The sequence below is a fragment of the Micromys minutus genome (assembly GCF_963924665.1).
Source record: "Micromys minutus genome assembly, chromosome: 11".
Classification (NCBI taxonomy): domain Eukaryota; kingdom Metazoa; phylum Chordata; class Mammalia; order Rodentia; family Muridae; genus Micromys; species Micromys minutus.
The window spans coordinates 25,102,995-25,120,254 of record NC_137980.1 but is presented as its reverse complement, the minus strand read 5'-3'; the positions used below and the strand labels follow the sequence as shown (position 1 = coordinate 25,120,254).

The 17,260-nt window shown below is 51.4% G+C and overlaps 1 protein-coding gene across 1 annotated transcript; it reads right to left on the bottom strand.

Annotated features, from left to right (window-relative positions):
- Positions 1 to 4,119: 4,119 nt before the first annotated feature.
- BARHL2 (BarH like homeobox 2) lies at positions 4,120 to 8,534 on the bottom strand (the record flags this gene model as incomplete). The annotated part of the gene is made up of 3 exons (XM_080925293.1): positions 4,120 to 4,432; positions 6,161 to 6,386; positions 7,916 to 8,534. The coding sequence occupies 3 exons, from the start codon at positions 8,532 to 8,534 to the stop codon at positions 4,120 to 4,122; spliced, it is 1,158 nt and encodes a 385-aa protein (XP_080781419.1).
- Positions 8,535 to 17,260: the final 8,726 nt, after the last annotated feature.

The following is a 17,260-nucleotide window of genomic DNA, read 5'->3' as shown; positions in this document are numbered from 1 at the left end:
AGGGGTGCTGGGCACTGGGCCCCAACTCAAAAACAAACAAACAAACAAACAAACAAAAAGACTCAAGTGGTAGAGAGGATCGGAGTCCCCCAGAAAGTAGGACCAAACCAAGAGAAGACTTCCTGAAGAAGTCCATCCAGGGTCAGCCCTGGAGATGGCCCTGTTCAGCCATGTGCCCACAATTGTCTGCGGTCAGCCTGTGGACACACGGTGGGCCAGCTTCTCCTAGCAAGGGTTCAAAGCTGCCCAGGAAAAGCCAGTTTTATCTTCTCCTGAACTGTTTGTCTGTGCTGAAAAGTCAGGGCTTGTTTTCCAAGCTTCTTGACTTCAAGTTCTGCCTGGCTTTTTCTTCCAGTGTATTCTTTGTAACCTCGGGTTTAACAAGAACTGAAGTTTCCCTAGCCCTAGGGAGGGCTTTTCCCAATGTTCTTATAACATTCAAAATGTAACAAACCAGACTACTCCCAAACCACCTTGTTTAAGAGGTGGGAGTTGAGCAAACTCTCCTGAAGGGTTGCCTAAGCAGAGGCAGATTGTGGGTGGGAGGAAGGGGTAGACTTTGTTTAAAGATAAGCTGTTTTTTGCAGCAACACAGGAAATTGGCTGTCTAATTTGCACTGTGTGGGTTTTCCTTTCAAGAGGGGGGAGGCAAAAATAAATTGATACAGGGTGGTAAATATATTTTCTGGGGCTGGAGCCAAGCAGCAAGTGTTACTTTGCAATTTATTGAAAATAGCTTGGTTGGGCTGCAGTGACTGGCTGCTGGCCAGAAAGTTTAGCTTCTTCCTTAACAAGTAGATTACTGATTATTTATACTGTGTTTGCCAGATTCCCCTGGCTGGTCCCTTGGCCAGCAAGCCTTGAGGATGGACCTGTTGAGGTTTTTAAGCATCTCTCTGAAACAAGACCATTTTCCTGGGTTCTGGTGGGAAGCAAAGAATATTATCAGGAGTTTCAGCTTGTCTAGACTTCACTTAACCAGTCCAGAGATCAGCCACAGTTTGCCCTTCAGACAGGGGAAAGACCAGGAATGCAACTAGCTCCCAGTGACAGCCACTCCTTAACCACAGTCTCTCCTGCGGAAAGACACATTCACTTGCCCTCCTCTCTTACCTCACTGCACCCCAAATTTAACTGGGCAAGCACAAAAGCACAAAGGGACCCCCTTGCAAAGGAAAGAACTCTTGAGTTTTAAGCAGTAGTTTCCTGACTTGGGATTTTAGGGCACCTGTAAAGGTCTCCTTTGCAGCTAGGTTAAAGAAAAGAAAGAAACTTAGTACCCAACTTTCTTCCCAGAACAACTCCTCTCTCAACGCCCAATCATACAGTACAATCTGTGTTAAACAGCAAACAGCCAAAACCAAAGCAAATGGAGAAAGGACGGAAGGACATTTTCAACTATGTGGTTTAGGAGGCGCACGAATGCATGATTATAGAGAAGGTGAATCTGCAGAAATGTTGATGTATGGAAACAGTTTCAACCAACGGTGGAAATCTCTACCCAGGCATTGACCACCCACAGAGTCCAAGTTCAAGCTTGAGAGGGAAATGACAGTGGGCTGACTCCCCAGCAGGGGGTCTGGTGGCCCACTGGTCAAGGTCTTGCCTGGATTGGTGAGTTTGCTCTCACCTTCTCCTACCAGATACTGGCAAATGCTTTTATGTGGAGCCCTGTGCTTTCCTGGGTAAACCTCTTTGGCCAGACCCAGGTCCAGTGTGAACAGAATATATTTATGTCCTCACACCTTAGAAAATTATTTTTACAGACCTAGGCAAATCATCATAAACTATTGAAACTTGATTTTTAAAAATCCAACCAATGCTAAGAGGGAGCAGAGATGTCCGTTGAGTACCCAGGCTTTGGACCTTTCCAGTGAACAGGGTGACATCCTGTTTCCCACCAAGCTTAGCTTCTGAGTTTATCCTCATTCAGCAGGCAAAAAAATAAAATAAAATAAAAAAATTTAGAAGGGCCGGCCGGCTCAGACTCTAGTTAAAATCATAAGACCAAGCCCATTTTGATTCAGCTGGTGATCTGGGGTGAAATCTGCAAGCCACTCCCTAATTAGCCTTGGTCTGATGCAGGAGCCTGAGGCCATTTCTCCTCTCTCTTGTCTCTCCTTCCGTTTTCCTTCCCACACCTCTTCAGTTTACATTTCCACATCACTACATTTCTTAAAACATTTTTTAAGCCGAGGTTTAAAGCACCAAGTTAAATTGGAGGCCAGGTCTGGATGTGGATTAACTGCTTCTCTCGCCTCTTTGTCAGAGCGCTGAGACTGGAGGATGCTCACATAGGATCAGGTTTTCCCGGCTGCTGAGGAAGGGACCTGACACTAAATAGGACCATGAAAAACTCCCGTAGCTGTATAGTCCAGTCTGTCCTTCAGCCCTACGGTTTTTTCTTAACACAGTCCTTAATGCTGGGTTTGGTAAAGAGTCAGCCTGGTTCTGGGCACCTACAGCCCAAAATCAAGCCGTGGCTCTGGCACACACACACACACACACACACACACACACACACACACACACACTAAGGAAGAGCACAAGGGCCTTCAGGCCTCTTCTCTACAAGCTGGGCAGGGTCTTTCATTTTGGGTGCCAGCCTTTCCAGAAGCAGATAAAAGGCTTGGCAAGCTTGTCTCAACTAGAGTTTGACGTGGTGCTCCCGCTTCGCAGATCCAAGCACGACTCATTAAGGCGAGCGACTAGGTGAGGGGCTGGGGAAGCTAGAAGGTCGCCTTTGGGGACTAAGAAGGCAAGGATCAAAGCGGCGACAAGGGTTTGTTAGCGGGGCACTCGCCGTCCCCCGGGGAATTCCTAATTGCTCGGCCCACAGCCTCCCGCTCGCAGGCTGTCCGGCAGTGCGGGCGCCCAGCCGCAGGCGGCTGAACAGCTGCAAGGCCGGCCTAGTGTCCGCCTGCCGCCCAGCTCCTGCTGGCTTCGCTGGCCAGTGCTCGGGGACACTCTCAGCCCCAGGAAGAGCTCTAGAAGGGGAGGGAACACAGAAGAATCCATACACCGCAAAACCTACCCATCTAAGCCAGAACAGCAGGGAAAGTCGGCTGCCTACTTAGCTAGCAGTCACAAACAAGCTTTCATTCTTTAAACCGGTCTTTTAAAAATACAGACACCACACGCAGTCTACGCGGCTCAGAAGAGGCGGGCACCTGCAATGGAGCAGTCTGTCTACAAGCCAGACCTAAGTCTGGACGGATGCTGTACACTGCTACTGAAGGGATTTTATACGCCCAGGTCACGCGTTTCAAAATCTGTGCGGGTTTTTTGGTTTGTTTGCTTGCTTTTTAAAGTAAAATCAGCTCCCTGGGATTTCGTCACTTGTTAAAAAAAGATAAACTTTATTTTTGTAATTTTCAATCACAAAAAATCTATACTTTTGTCTAAGCATTTATTTTACTGAATCAAAAAGACATGGAAAGAAAACTCATGTTATTACTGACGTATATAAGTGACTCTGTTTTGGACAACATAAAATAAATATGATATATCACTTATCGCTCAGTCTTTCAAATGTACATTTTTTTCATATTATGTAGCATGCCACTTTTCCAAAAGAAAAAAAAAGCTCATGAGAAATCAGTGCAAAGTTCTCCGTCACCCTCCTCTGCTCTGGGGCAGACCGGATGTCCAGGGTACCACCTTCTGCCTGGGGATGAACTTCAGGCTTCTGTCCAGCAACAATTCTCTCTGCCCGAAGGCTCCTCTCCATCCCTCCATCCCCTCTCTCATCCCCTCAGCCCTCCCCCCTCCCTCCCTGCTGCTTGTCCCTAAAGTCGTTTTGTTTTTAAAAGAAAAAAAAATCTGAGGGTTTGTTTTTTACGTGTGTGTGGTGGGGGGTGTTTTCACTTACTGGTTGTACTCTCAGTGGGGTCAGTATTTTCTCCAGTCACACTGCTGGGGAGCTTTGCGGCCCTGCCTCTGAGGGGGGCAGATGGAGAACAGCGGGCTGGCTGGTCCTTGGGGACCCCAGCCCACCGGTGAACTCCCCCGTTTATTCCTCTGCCTCCGTTCCTGTTGGTTTGGTGCGGGGAGAGGCGGGGCAGCTGTTCGGGGGGAGCAGGATGGGAACCTGGAGGGCGCTGCACTGTCCCTCCTTCCTCATCGGGGATGCGGGGTGCCTGGAATGGGGTTGGACAAAGGGTTGAGGGCCGGCTGTCCCCCAGGCCCCAGGCCGTGGATGAGCACGCGGGGCACTAGTGGCCGCTGCAGCTGTGGATGGGGTGCCGGGGGAGTTCGGTACATGCTGCTGTACATGGCCGCGGCTGCGGCCGCCGCCGTGGTGCTGTCCATACTCCCCAGCAGGCTCGGGTGATAGAAATAAGGCGACGGAAACATCCTCTGCAGCGCCGAGTAGTTCCCGGCCTCAGCTAGCAGCTCCAGGCCCACTGCCGTCTGCCGCTTCCACTTGGTCCTGAAAGAAATCGGGTGGGCGCGCGGGCGGCGGATGCGGAGGACGGTCCCGGCACCGTCCCCGCGGCTCCCCGCTCTCTCCTACCCTCCCTGTTCAAGGAAGGCCTGGGGAACCTCAAAAATGCAAGCCTCCTGTCCCCCCTCCCCCGCTTCATCCACAGGCTCTCAGAATGGCCCAAACTCAGTTCTTCAAACTTCGTCTTCTATGTGAAGACGGGGGTCGTACAAGCTTCACTGCCTTCTCTGGCCCTCAGCCCAACTGTCTACCCCCACGGTTTAACTACGTCCTACAACTTTTCTGGAGGCCAAATGAGATAGATCCCATCTTTCCACCAGCCTTTGGCCCCCCAAATTCTCAGCCAATGTTCTCTGACCCGCAATCTCTAAAAGGTTGGCTTTCGGCCCCTCCCCCACATCGCACCCAAGGAAACCCAAACCAGAAACAAAGGGCGGCTGGGTACTCCGGGTTTACACTCTCCAAGGCTGCCGGGACGATTCTTCCTTAAGTCTGACCAGGCATTACAGGCTTAGGGCAGAAGGGCGACAAGGTTCGAAAATGGAATTCGTTTGAGGGTGAGCTCTCTCCCCAGGGAGCAGTACTCCTGACCGTTCTTAGGTGGAAGGAAATGAACCTCAAGATATTTTCTCCTTAAAGAGAAAGTAGTGCTTAAACCCCCGTGATCCATTTTTTGGGCCTCCTCTCTCCCCACTGCACTAAGCTAGGAGAGAGATCTTTACTCAAATGCCCTAGGAAGAAAGGCAAGCTTGGTGGGGCGTCCATACCCAGCAGCTCCAGCCAAATTAATAAACATGTCGCCGGTTTTAAATTGGCTACAGATGACACTAATGTTCTCCGACAGAATTAGGGTGGCTGAAACCGTATGTAATGAGACAGAAAATTATGGTAAGATGACAACTGGACGGGCATTTCCAACCCCACTTATGAACGATTAGGACACAAACGACAGAGGGGGCAGAGAATTGAGCCGAGAGTTTATCGCCAGGTGTGGAAATGGGACTTAACCTCAACTCCTATTGCTCAAGTCTGTCCCTAGCCGCCAGTGTGAGGCCAGACACGTTCTTAATGTCTTTTTTAAATCAGTTGTGTGGGATAGGGTTTGTGTCCCTCTCCCCACCCTTTTTTATGAGACTGCAGAAACAGCCAGGACAGGGGACAGACACCCCCTCCCCTTCCCCCACCTACATTCTAGAGTGGATGCTCAGCCAGCTGCCTGATTCTCTGGCCCATGGCCTCCAGTCCAATTCTAACCCAGATGGGCTTCCCTGATCTTTCATGTCATGGCAACCAAGGCTTGGACCTTAGCTGTCCCAAACTGCCTAACATTTAAGCCAAAGCTGGTGGGACAGCGCTGTGGAGACTTCAACAACTAGGTCGTGCTTCCCGAGCCAGCCTGTGGCATTTGGAGCCAGCCTGTGGCAAATCTAAGGGCGCTCGGTGCACACAGACTCATCCTGGGTGTCCGTTACACAGATGTTTCAATCTGAGGGTGGCTCGGTCTGATCGAGGACAAAATGGGGGAAACTGCCGGTACCTCGAGTTTCGAAGGGGAAAGAGTCGAATGTTAAGACATTTTAGAGCACGAAAGTATTCAAACTCCCGGTGCCCTTCGTTGCTCCCGTTTGGATGTGTGCCTAACCTCTGCCTGAAAGCACCCACTAAGACCCTCTGACTCTCGGTCTCCAGTCTCCAGAGGGCAGGAGAGCTCACCTGCGGTTCTGGTACCAGGTCTTGACTTGAGTGTCTGTGAGGTTGAGAGCGGCTGCCAGGTCCATGCGGTCCTGGACACTGAGGTACTTCTGCCGCTCAAAGCTGCGCTCCAGCTGATTGAGCTGGTGGTCTGAGAAAGCTGTCCTGGCCTTTCGAGGTTTCTTGGCTCTCACGGGGGGACTCTCTCGGCTACTTGTAATCTCCCGGTCTCCTTCCTCCTTTGTTCCTAGGGTAGAAACAGCGACAGGGCTCTGTAAATGTCCACCTGGCACACACCTTCCACACCCCCACGCCCTTTACTGGGCCTTGGAGAGCAGAGAGGCCGGAGAGAGTTTAAGTGTATTTGATCTCCTGTTTTAGTTTTCTCTGGTCTGAGAGGAGGTCATGTGCCCCCCCCCCTTTATTGTTTTCAAAGGGATGCTCTTTACTAGACACTCTGCAAAGTCTTTCTGTTTCCCAGACAGGCAGGCGTCAATCTGCTCTAATATCTTTTCTGCTAGCTGGAACTTGGATGCCTTTGTTTCTTTTCAGATGCATTTGGAAAATGTTGGGTTGACGCTTCCTGCAGGCCTCCTCTGTATCGGGTCCTCTGCAAGCTTCAGAGAGCACGTGTCACCCAGACACTGAACTGAGCTCAAAAACCACTTGAGCCCATCCAGGTGACAGCGCAGAAATTTCCGGATTCTATTTGTCAACTTTGGTTTTTTTGCTGAAATGCTGGGAGATCGATATGTCAATCCCCCTCTGTTTGTACCGGTTTGTGCAGGACTCCTTGATCTTCCCTGCAGGAAGAACAATAATCTCTCTAATTGACCCACTGGGGAGGTTGGTGAACGAGAAATAGCCAGACCAGACTGTACATCTGTTTGGGGCACTATTATGCTAATGCTATAAACAACAAAATAAAGAACCCACATCCTACCTTCTAGACAGCAATCTTTACAAGAGAATTAAGCATTAATAAATAATACTAATAATGATGATGATGATAATAATAATAGTAAAGAGGGGAGAAAACCCTCCCTGTATTTTAAAATCTTTTGCAATGCAAAGGCCAGAACAGTTACTTATAGAATTGAAATTGCCCAGGAAGAAAATAGAATATTAAAAGATAAATTTAAATTGCTGTCTTGATTTTACAAAAACAAATTCAATTCCATAAAATTTAGTCTTCATAAATGTTTCATCATTGGAAAGGGCCAGAAGAGGGGTATTGGTGAGAAAAGTGCTCTTAAAAACGAACTATGATTTGTTTTCTGTATTAATCACCAGCTAGGAAAAATAAATTGCTTCTGTAATAAGGTTGGAAATTTTTCCAACATTAAATCAGACAATTCCTGTGATGGCATTTAGAAAATGTTGGGGGTGGCATTTGGAAAATATTAGGGTGATATTTGCATTCAAAAATAAACACCAGGTTGTGATCACAGGACTAGACAACCACAACTAGCTATCAGCTTCTCTCCATCCCCCCTCCCACTCCCATTCCCAAGGTCTCAGCCAAAAGAAAAAAAGAATCCCAAGTCCGCCCCTGTTTTCAACGAAAAGTGTCTCCCATCCTTATCTCTTCCAGTTGCCACCCTCCCCCAGCACATTTAAAATTAAGTAAAACAAAGAAGGCAGCTGGATGGCGATGAAGGTCGCGAGGGCAGAAATGTAACCCACAGAACTTAAGGTGCGTTGCTGAATCGCACGCCTAGGCCCCTCTCTTTCCGCGGTCACTCAAGTGACCCAGGCAGCTCTGGCGCAACTCACCGTGGCATTTGATGTCGCTCTGGGGGTCTTCCCTCTTGTCCAGCTTGGTTTTGCTGTCCTCCTGCTCCAGCTTTGGCCTGAAGCTCTCGTGTGCCACGTTGCTCTCCTGCTTCGGGGTGTGATGAGGAGAAGAAACGCTGGTGCTGTAGGGTGCACAAGCCGCCAGGGGTTTGCTGTCTCCCAAGATGTCCTTAATTAAAAAGGAAGAGGTGGAAGTCCTGGGGGCCGCGGCGGCCGAGCCCAGTTGCTGGGCTGCAGACTGCGGCGGCGGCGGCGGCGGTTGCTGTTGGGGCGAAGGCTGCAAACTTTGCGCGGGGGCCGCGGATGGTGGCGGCGGTTGTTGGCCGTGGTGGAGGTGATGGTGATGCTGGGGTCCGTCTGTCACAAGATGCGGCTCCGGGGGCTCCAGGGTGACCGAAATCGGCGAAGAGGGCGCCGTTCCCACGGTATCAATCTCCGAACAGGGTGACGGGGTGGCCTGGCTCCTAAAATCCGTGGTCCTCGCTTCACCGAGCGATCGGAAATCTCCGTTCATCATGCCGGGACTGCCGGAACCGGCACCGGACAAAATCGTGTCTATTCCAAAACTCGACCCGCTGCCCCCTTCCATTGCTGTCATTTCTACATGAGGTCCACGCCACTCCGCGGATCGGCCGCCGCCGGGACCAAGCAAGGGAAACTATCGATTGTAAAACAAAATAGACACTAAAAAACGTTGACACTGCTTTAAAAAAAAAAAAAGTGGGGCGGTAATGAAGGATAACGGGGAGGTGGCAAATGGAAGGCGCTTTCGACTCAACTTTTCCCCCTTATACCAAAAGTAAAGAGAAAAAAATTATGTGAGGGGCAAGCCCCCCAAATGCCACAAGCGGGGAGGTGCGCTCCGCTGGACCCCCGCGCACGTGGGCGGCGGCGGCGGCGGCGACCGACCCCGAGGCTAAGATGCTGGCCGCGGGAGCTCCCCCGCCGCCGCCACCTGCGCCGCCACCGCCACCGCCGCCGCCTGGGTCTGCCCACTGCCCGGTCCCGGGCGGCGGCGGCGGCGGCCGGGGCAGGTGCAGCGCCGGCTAAGCCCGGGCGGCTCCCGAGGTGACCGCCGTGCGTGACCCGGTGGTCCCGGAGCCGAGTTTCTGAACTTTGTTGGAAAGTTGCGGAGCGAACGCGGCCGCCACCGCCCCGGGAGGAGGTGAAGCAGCGAAGGAGCAAGCGCGGGCGCAGGAGACCGCGGACAGGCGGCGCCCGGCGACTCCCGCCGCTGCCCCGCGCATTGGCTTGTCATCCGCGGGCTCGCGGGCGGCGCCGACCCCCTCCCGTGACGTCACGGCCCCCGCCGCCGCTCCCCGCCCGCGCCCCCGCCGCCCGGGCCCCGAGCCCCATTGGCCGCTGCGTGCCAGCAAGCGACGCCGGCGTGCCGGGAGCCAATGGGCGCGCGCCTGGCCAGCCCGTCAGCAGCGCGCCTCGAACCCCGCTGCTCTTTTGAGAACCCGAACCTCGGTTTGCCTTGAGCCCAACGCCTACTCCCGGGGTCCAAGTGGTACCCACTGTAACGAGTGCCCGGCCAGGGAGACGGGTAGAGACCAGAGAGGGCATTGGAGAAGGGAGTCCCTGGGCGGGAAGCGGGGACGCGGTAGCGAGCGTTAGATGTGCCGGTGCTAAGTCGGGTTGGAGGGTGAGTGGAGAGGCCGCGAAGGGCAAAAGGATCCCGCGGCTCCCCGTGGCCTGCAGTGCAGCCACGTTCGCACGGTTCCCAAGCACGCTTGAGCAGAGCGGAAACACGAGGAGCAGGGGAATGGAGTGCTAGGGGACCCCCCCCCCCACGGGGAAGTGTGTGACACCCAGGACCAGAGCTCAGCGTGGGCCTGCAGCCTCTGAGCTCTGCTCTCCCTTCAGGAGCCGGCGCGCTGGTCCAGCAGGGTAGCAGATCCTGCCGAGGCACAGAGCCGGGTGTTCATCCTTGATCTTGTCGGGGAGGATGGGGCCTCGGGCCCGCTTTGTCTCCAGTCAGAGCCTGTGCTGGGAGAAATGCCCGGCCGAGCACTTTCTCCCGAGCCGGGAAAAAACCCCCGCCGAGGCCTTCTCCAGTGGCGCGGGCAGCTGCGGTTCCCTGCGGTGTCAGGCGGCGGTGGGGCCCCGGGAACCGAGCGGCTAGTCCAGCCTGCGCTCCCGCCGCCCCTCCCTCCTGGGCTTCCATCCCCTCCCCACGGTGGCAGGCCGCGGTTTGGGAAAGGAAACAGTCACGGCGGCGGATCCATTTGGGACCTGGAGCGCGACTGTGACGCCGCCTTGTCGGAGGGTATCAACTTGCGTTCTTTCTTCAGGATGTCTCCAACCTGTCTCTTGTTGAATGTCAGAGTAATGGGAAGCGCCAGTGACAAGACGGCGTATTACTCCTGATTAAGTGCCGTGTCAACCTAATTAGCAGAGTAATTATAAGGTGCTAATGAATGATTCAAAGTTCTTTGAGTTACATTTTACTCCAAATTACCATTTTTAAGAGCCTTATGAATCTGCGTGGTTGGCATCGTTTCTGTGACTGTGTAGAACGATGTCAGTAAAGGACGGGGCTTAGTCGCAATAATGGACGTCGTTTTCTTTTCTTTCTTTCTGTTTCTTTTTGTTTGTTTGTTTGTTTGTTTCGTTTCTTGTTGAGGACCCTCTTGAGAGGTATCCCGGAGGCAAATGACCTCCTGACATCTTGCTTTCTCCGGTGTGAGCCCCAGATCTGGAAAATGGAGGTGGGTGGTGATTCATCCTAAGGACATCTAGATCTTTGATCCGGGTGGGAGGGGGTCCTGCGTTATTTCGAGAGTATGTTGAGCTGTTTCCTATCACCGGGGTGTCATTTATCGTCCTGCAGTCTCTGAAAAAGGACCGAGGTTACCAATGCGTACCTTCTAGACCGCTCTCTCCTTTCTCAGGAGGAGAGCAGACATTAATCAGGGAACTGGGGTTGGTGAGCCAAAGCCTAGACGTGCGGCGGGTAGACGCTGGTGACCTGAAGGATCCGGGAACCCCTCTATAGCCACGTGGCTCGCCCCCGTGGGTGGCGACGGGCCTGTCTAGGCTGAAGTCTCAGAGTCCTTAGCCTTTGGCGCCAGAACTGGGTGTTGGCCCTGCAGAGTTCCCCAGGTTAGGCCTTGGCCTTCCAGTCAGAGATTGCAACCACCGGCTGGGATCTGATCTCACTGAAGCAAGTGATCTCAGACTCCAAGGGCCCCGGATGGACAGTCTTGGCACCCTGAGCCTCTGGCACAGTTGACCCCGGCGGAAAGGGCGGAAGGGTGCCTGAGCTGCAGGAGAATGCCAGCAAAGGATACTCTTCCTTCCTGGTCGGTTATTGATTAGAGTTTCCATTCTGACATCACCCAACAACAATCCAAATGAAGCGCTCCTTCTCGCGCTGGGGGCCCCAATTCACAGCCAGCTTTCGGAAAGCGAGGAAGGGGAGGAAACATTTAAAATCCAGCACTGACGGCCCTGCACAAATCAATTATTCTCGACCTTGATAAATAATTCATTTAAGCCTGTTTTTGTTTTGTTCCAACGCCTACAATGACTCAAGAGCTCAAAGGCTGACGGCACAGCTTGTGCGGGGCAGGTCGGCAGGGTGTTTTTCTTGGAATAATTCGCAACTTTGGCAGGGAGGCAATGGGAATATGACCTACGAAAAGACGGAATGTGAAGAGAAAGGAAGAAAGGAGGGCCGGTGTGTGTGTGTGTGTGTGTGTGTGTGTGTGTGTGTGTGTGCGCGCGCGCGCGCGCGCAGGGGGGTGGGCGTTCCGCGTTTCATGAAACTCCAAAGCAAATTCAGTAGGTTCCACCTATAATGGTTCCGATTATATTTTTAAAGAAAAGTCAACTTCAGATTTTCTAGGGCTGGAGAGGTTAGCTCTTAGTCTTCCGAAGCAATTGTGGTGAGGAAACGGATTGGGGTCCCAGGGAATGCAAGGAATGCCCTCAAAAATCAAAGGGGACAATTTTAATGAACAAATCCCCCAGAGCTAGGGTTAACTTTTCTCGGTTCTTCTCCACCCCAGATAAAAAAAGAAAGAAAGAAAGAAGGAAAGAAAGAAAAAAAACAGCTCACTTTTAATCTTCAAAAACATCAAAATTCATCAGGTCGTGGTGATGCAGGCCTTTAATCCTAGTGTTCTGGAGGCAGAGGCAGACCTCTAAGTTCTAGGCCAGTCTGATCTACACAGTGAGTTTCAAGACACCCTGGGCTATTTAGAGAGACCCTGTCTGGTGGGGGAACAGAATTATTTCTCTTGTTTTTAAGCAAAGAGATATGGGACATTGGCTGAATCTTAAATACAAGAAAATCATGCCCTAAACTAACGTAAATCTACAAATAATCTGCTACCTCCAGACCCCCATTGTCTTTCTTTCTTTGCTTTCTTTGAAAGAAAACTGGGGAAAAACTTAAACTGGGGGAGATTTTTAAAATTTTGTTGCTCAGAAAGCAACTTATTTGCTAACTGTGAATATCAGAGAGCCAGTTTCATTCCTGGTTGTGCAGAACACATCAGTGCCAATGAACAGCGAAGATCCACACACACACCCTCCCAAAAAGAATGATCCAAACACAAAACATGAGTTTTGTGTGCGGGACAACCTCCACCACCCACTTTTACTGTCTAACTTTGAGATTCTTTTAAACTGGAACCTCAGACCTTTTAATAGATTTTAATTTAGATGAAATTCACCACCGAATTATGATGAGCTTGAAACTGTTGTTTCTTGTCTTATATCCATTTGAGCACTTAAAGACAGAAATGCATTTACAGAAATGGATGCAAAGGCTCCTCTCTCCACTGGGCGGCGCCAAGAACCCCAAACTGACTTACCCTGCTATTGTTTCTTTCTATAAAAGATAGGCTCTCCACAATCTAAGGCTGATTTCGAAACCGTGGCATGACCTTGCAATCTCATGATTGGGCTCCCGTGGAAGGTTCCTTTCTCTTTTTACAGCCTACTAATACATATCCAACGTCTTTAGAGACCGATGTATGTATATCTGCTTAGAAAAAATGATCTACTACAGGGGGGGAGGGATGAAAATAGGAAACGGAGTCTTTTCTTCACTCTCAACCTCAGACTGAAACTGGGACAGTGGAAACTGGGAGCAAGGGGTCAAATATTAAAAAAAAAAAAAAAAAAAAAGAAAGCAACAATGTAATTCTAACAGAAAAAAAAAAAAAAAAAACAAAAAACGGTAGACCCGTAACCTGTGAGACTAAACGTTTTGAAAGATGATTCTAGACATCCTAAAATTTACAGATTTTACCAAAACATTAAAGCTCGAAGGTTGGGGGGAAAACTGATGAATGTACTTACTGGGGAAGTAGTTGTGTGGTCACAGGGCACTCAGAGGGACACAGAAAGAAAGAACTGGGCCTAGTGTTTCTGGTATGGCTTTTAACCTCCCCAACCACCGAGGCCTAGTATTTTCAGCCTTGGGGCAGTAGCCACCAGTCCTTCATTTTACTCTTTTCCCTCATCCTTCCCACTCACGAACTGGTTAATAAACACAACTGGCTGTGCGTTCTGTGACAGGTGCTTGTGTGTTCGGTGAATTGTCACAATGAACTTGGTACAGTGGGAGCTCAGCAGAAGGCAGGAAGTCTCACCTGGGGGGGGGTGTTTGGTAGGCAGGAAGGTTTTTTGTTTAAGAAGCAGGAACAGACCCTGGAATGTATCTCAAGTAGTGGAATACAGAAAGATTTATATGATAGGTAAAGGTAAGGTGGTGCAAAACCATCCACAAATCCACCAAGGCTGGACTATAATTAGTGGATATGTCTGGTTCAAGACATGTCTCCTGAATGCAGGCAGAGGGGGTGCAGCTGCCTGCAACCCCCATAAGTGCACCTCGGGAAAGTATGGCAGGGCACACCCTTTTCAGTCTGAGTCCAAGAGGTCGTCCAGAAACCCTTCCGAAAGAACAGAGTTGGGCTTCCTTTCCCCACCCTCACCCCAGCCTTTTCTTGGTCTTTTGGATTGCCGAATTCTGGTAAACTAGATGATCTTAGCAGGTCTAAGAAAACTTCGCTTCAAATTCAAGGGCGAGGGAAGGAAAGGTGGCGTGAAACAGTGGGGGGAGAAACTGGGGAGTCGCGGGGAGAAATCTTAATTTCACTCTAAATTGAACCATTGTCCACTAAGAACAACTTCTGGAGAAGTTTATAAAACCGCCTTGTGACACATAACTGAAGGAAACCTGCCATCTATGAAATACTTCTGATAGCAATTCCTGAGGTTAAAGGCATTGGAGAGGCTGCAAGAAAGGAATCCTGGGGCGGGGGGGGGGGGAGCCAATCAGAGAAGGAGAAATTCATTTACGATGTTAATTAACAAGCGGTTAATTAAAACGGCACTTTGAGCGCTAATCAATCGCCTTATTAAGTAAGAGCCATCACTGGAACAAATTGGAAGCTCCCCGCCCAGTCCCCAGCCTTGGGGCAGGCGGGGCTGGGTTCCCAGATCTTGCACTGCGGGTGGGAAACTGTCTGCTCTCTCACCAGACAGCGGACAGCAAAGCTGTAATGCCTGCGGAACCGCCTGCCGGTGCCACGGGACCGTGGGGCCCGGACAAGTCTAGAGGGCCGTTTGTAGTACAATCGCTCTTTCTTGGGAGTAAGGGGTTGGTTGCATAGAAAAGCAGCGTTTCCGCTGCAGAAACATCAAGTTTGGGAAAGAGCTCTTCTCCGACCTGCCAGCAACACGCAGGTGGGGGCCACCAACCGTGGAACGAGGCAATTCAGCCTGAGAGGGGGCGCTCTCGGCCCAGGATCCGCAGTCCCATTCCCCCAGCCGACCCACCACCCCAAGATGAAAATTCCCAGGACCTTCCCCTGGTGTGGTCCAAAAATAGGAAAGAGAGGACCTATTTTAAGAACAAGACACAGCCACCTCCTAGGAGCTCCAAGAGAGGGTGAGTGTTCCGGGAGGGAAGAGTGAGGGACAGTGATGGTCTGGAACCTCGAGACACACACACACACACACACACACACACACACACACACACACCAGCCTGCCTGTACCTGCCTCCCATCTAGCTTCTCCGCGGTCAGGCCCCGCAATCTCGTAAGAATTAATATTTAGAATCCTTATTTTGAGGAGCCTTCCGTATTTTCTAATTGTTTATTGCTCGTTTTTCACCACAATCCCAAGAGAAAATCTTCGGTAATAAGAAGGGGACTGTGAATTTAAATGCTAATTAAGCAGTCCCCGCCCCCCCCCCCCCGCCCGTCCTCCCCCAACTCCACCTGCCTGGCAGTTTGTGTTTGGACTGAACGTCGGGCGCGCCCACTGTAACGTTCCAGAGTTACCGAAAGGGGCAGAGTAAAAAGAGACCTGAGTGGACCTCAGCTTGGTTTGCTTCTTGTTAGCTTCATTTGGGAAAAGAGGGAGCACATTTGGAAGAGGGTTTTGGAGTGGTAGGTGGTGTGTGGCATGGCCCAAGGACTAGCTTACGTGCTTGAAATGACACATGGATGTCTGAGCTGGCCTTGGGTTCGCCTTCCTCTCGGAGGTGCGCCTGATCACATCTGCTGTTAGATCTGAGCTTGCTCCGGGTGTCCCGGGAGAACCGGAAGAACGGCTCCCCTGTGCAAAGTTCAAAAGCATTAATATTTTCATCGTATTACCATTATTCAATATAATAATATTTGCTCGGTTAGCGGCACTAATTAGGCCACATTAAAACCGCAGTGTCTCCCTAATGGTGCGTAATGTGCCCACACTCACATTTTTCTCTCTGAGGATGGGCGGCTGCAGGCAGGGGAGGGGAGATCCGCAAGGAGTCTGGCTGGATTAGGGTGTGAAGCCCCCGCCCCCAACACACACACACACACACACACACACACACACACACACACACACACACACGGCTGAATGTCTGCCGGGTGGCACCAATCTCTCCACGCAGTCGATCGGACCCAAGCCGCACGCTGGGCCCTGAGCCCAGCACCAGGCAGCCTCCCCCCGCGCCCCCCCCCGACGCTTTGAACTCTCCTCACTGATTTTTGTTTCCCTTCTTCCATTTGTGTGTGTATTTTCAATTGGTTGGGGTTTTAATGGTTGGGAGTGTCTGTATACAAGAATTAAAATACTCTTAAACCGATTCCCTCGTCCGAGAGTTGGGGATCCTGCATCTCCCTAACACGAAACTCATGCGACACCCCCTCTCCGTTTTCAAAGGGACTTCATTCTGAGATTCGATGATGGAAGTGTAAAGAACGCTCCCTTGGGGCAGGTTTTTTGCCTATTCTTGGGGGTCGGTGGTCCACCCTAGCGCCTGCCTGGGCGAGCGGATGTGAGGCACGGACCTATGCCCCTCCCGATGGCGCCTCGCGCGCACATCACTCTGAATATGTAACATATTTGTAACAAGCGCGGAGAAGGTGTGATGTGTGTGCCTGAATGGGGGAAGGGGGGGAGGATCTGGCTAAGGAAACGGGGAACACAGAACTCGCGTTGTTCTGAAATCTAACAATCTGAACATTCCTTTATTAAAAGCTGCCGTATGACATTTACACGGAGCCACCAGCCTCTCTGCTTCTAATCCAGGCGAAAACCTAGGTACCACCGAGTGCTGCGCGCCGGCCGCTGCTGACCGTTTCCGGGCTCAGGGACTACAATATAGCTCAAAGGCCCTTCCCACGGAGGGGCTGGCGTCCTCAGTCCTGTCTGGGGACCCCGAGTAACACTCTGGTCAACAGCCTGGCTCTGCGAAGCCGAGTGGCCCGGCCCATGCCTCCGGTTCTTCCCTCCCGTCCAAGAAGTAAACTTTCTCCACCCAACCCCCTCCATTAATCCGGATCATTCAGAATAGCAGTTTTTCCTTTCGTCAGATTCCCGCTCCCCATCCGGCCTGAGTACACGATCAGAACTGCTCAAGAGAGCAGGAAGCACATTGATTTCAGCTTGTTCTGTCCACAGACGGCCCTGACAAGGTTGTTAGAACAGTCGGAGAGGTCTATACAATCACTTAATTACCGAAACTGTCAGTCAGGCGGGATGCAGCCTGCGTCCCGGGCTGAGCCGGGCATTCCAGCATTAGGCCGCGCACTTGATTGATCGGTGCTGATGGCACTGCAAACATAATCACGGCGAATTTTCTGATGTGTGATTTTTGTCCCAAGTTCATGCTTCAGAGAGGTAATCGGAGGATGAGAAGGGTCAGTGCCATTTCGGATTACCTGGAGTCTTCTTAGAAAGGGTAAAACGCCGTGGGTTGCGCTCAGTGGAAGAGGGAGAAAAGGGGAGAAACCGGGAGAGGGGGTTGGGTGTGTGTGGGGGGGGGGGGAGAAGGACGAAAGAGAGCGAGTTATGAATTGCTGG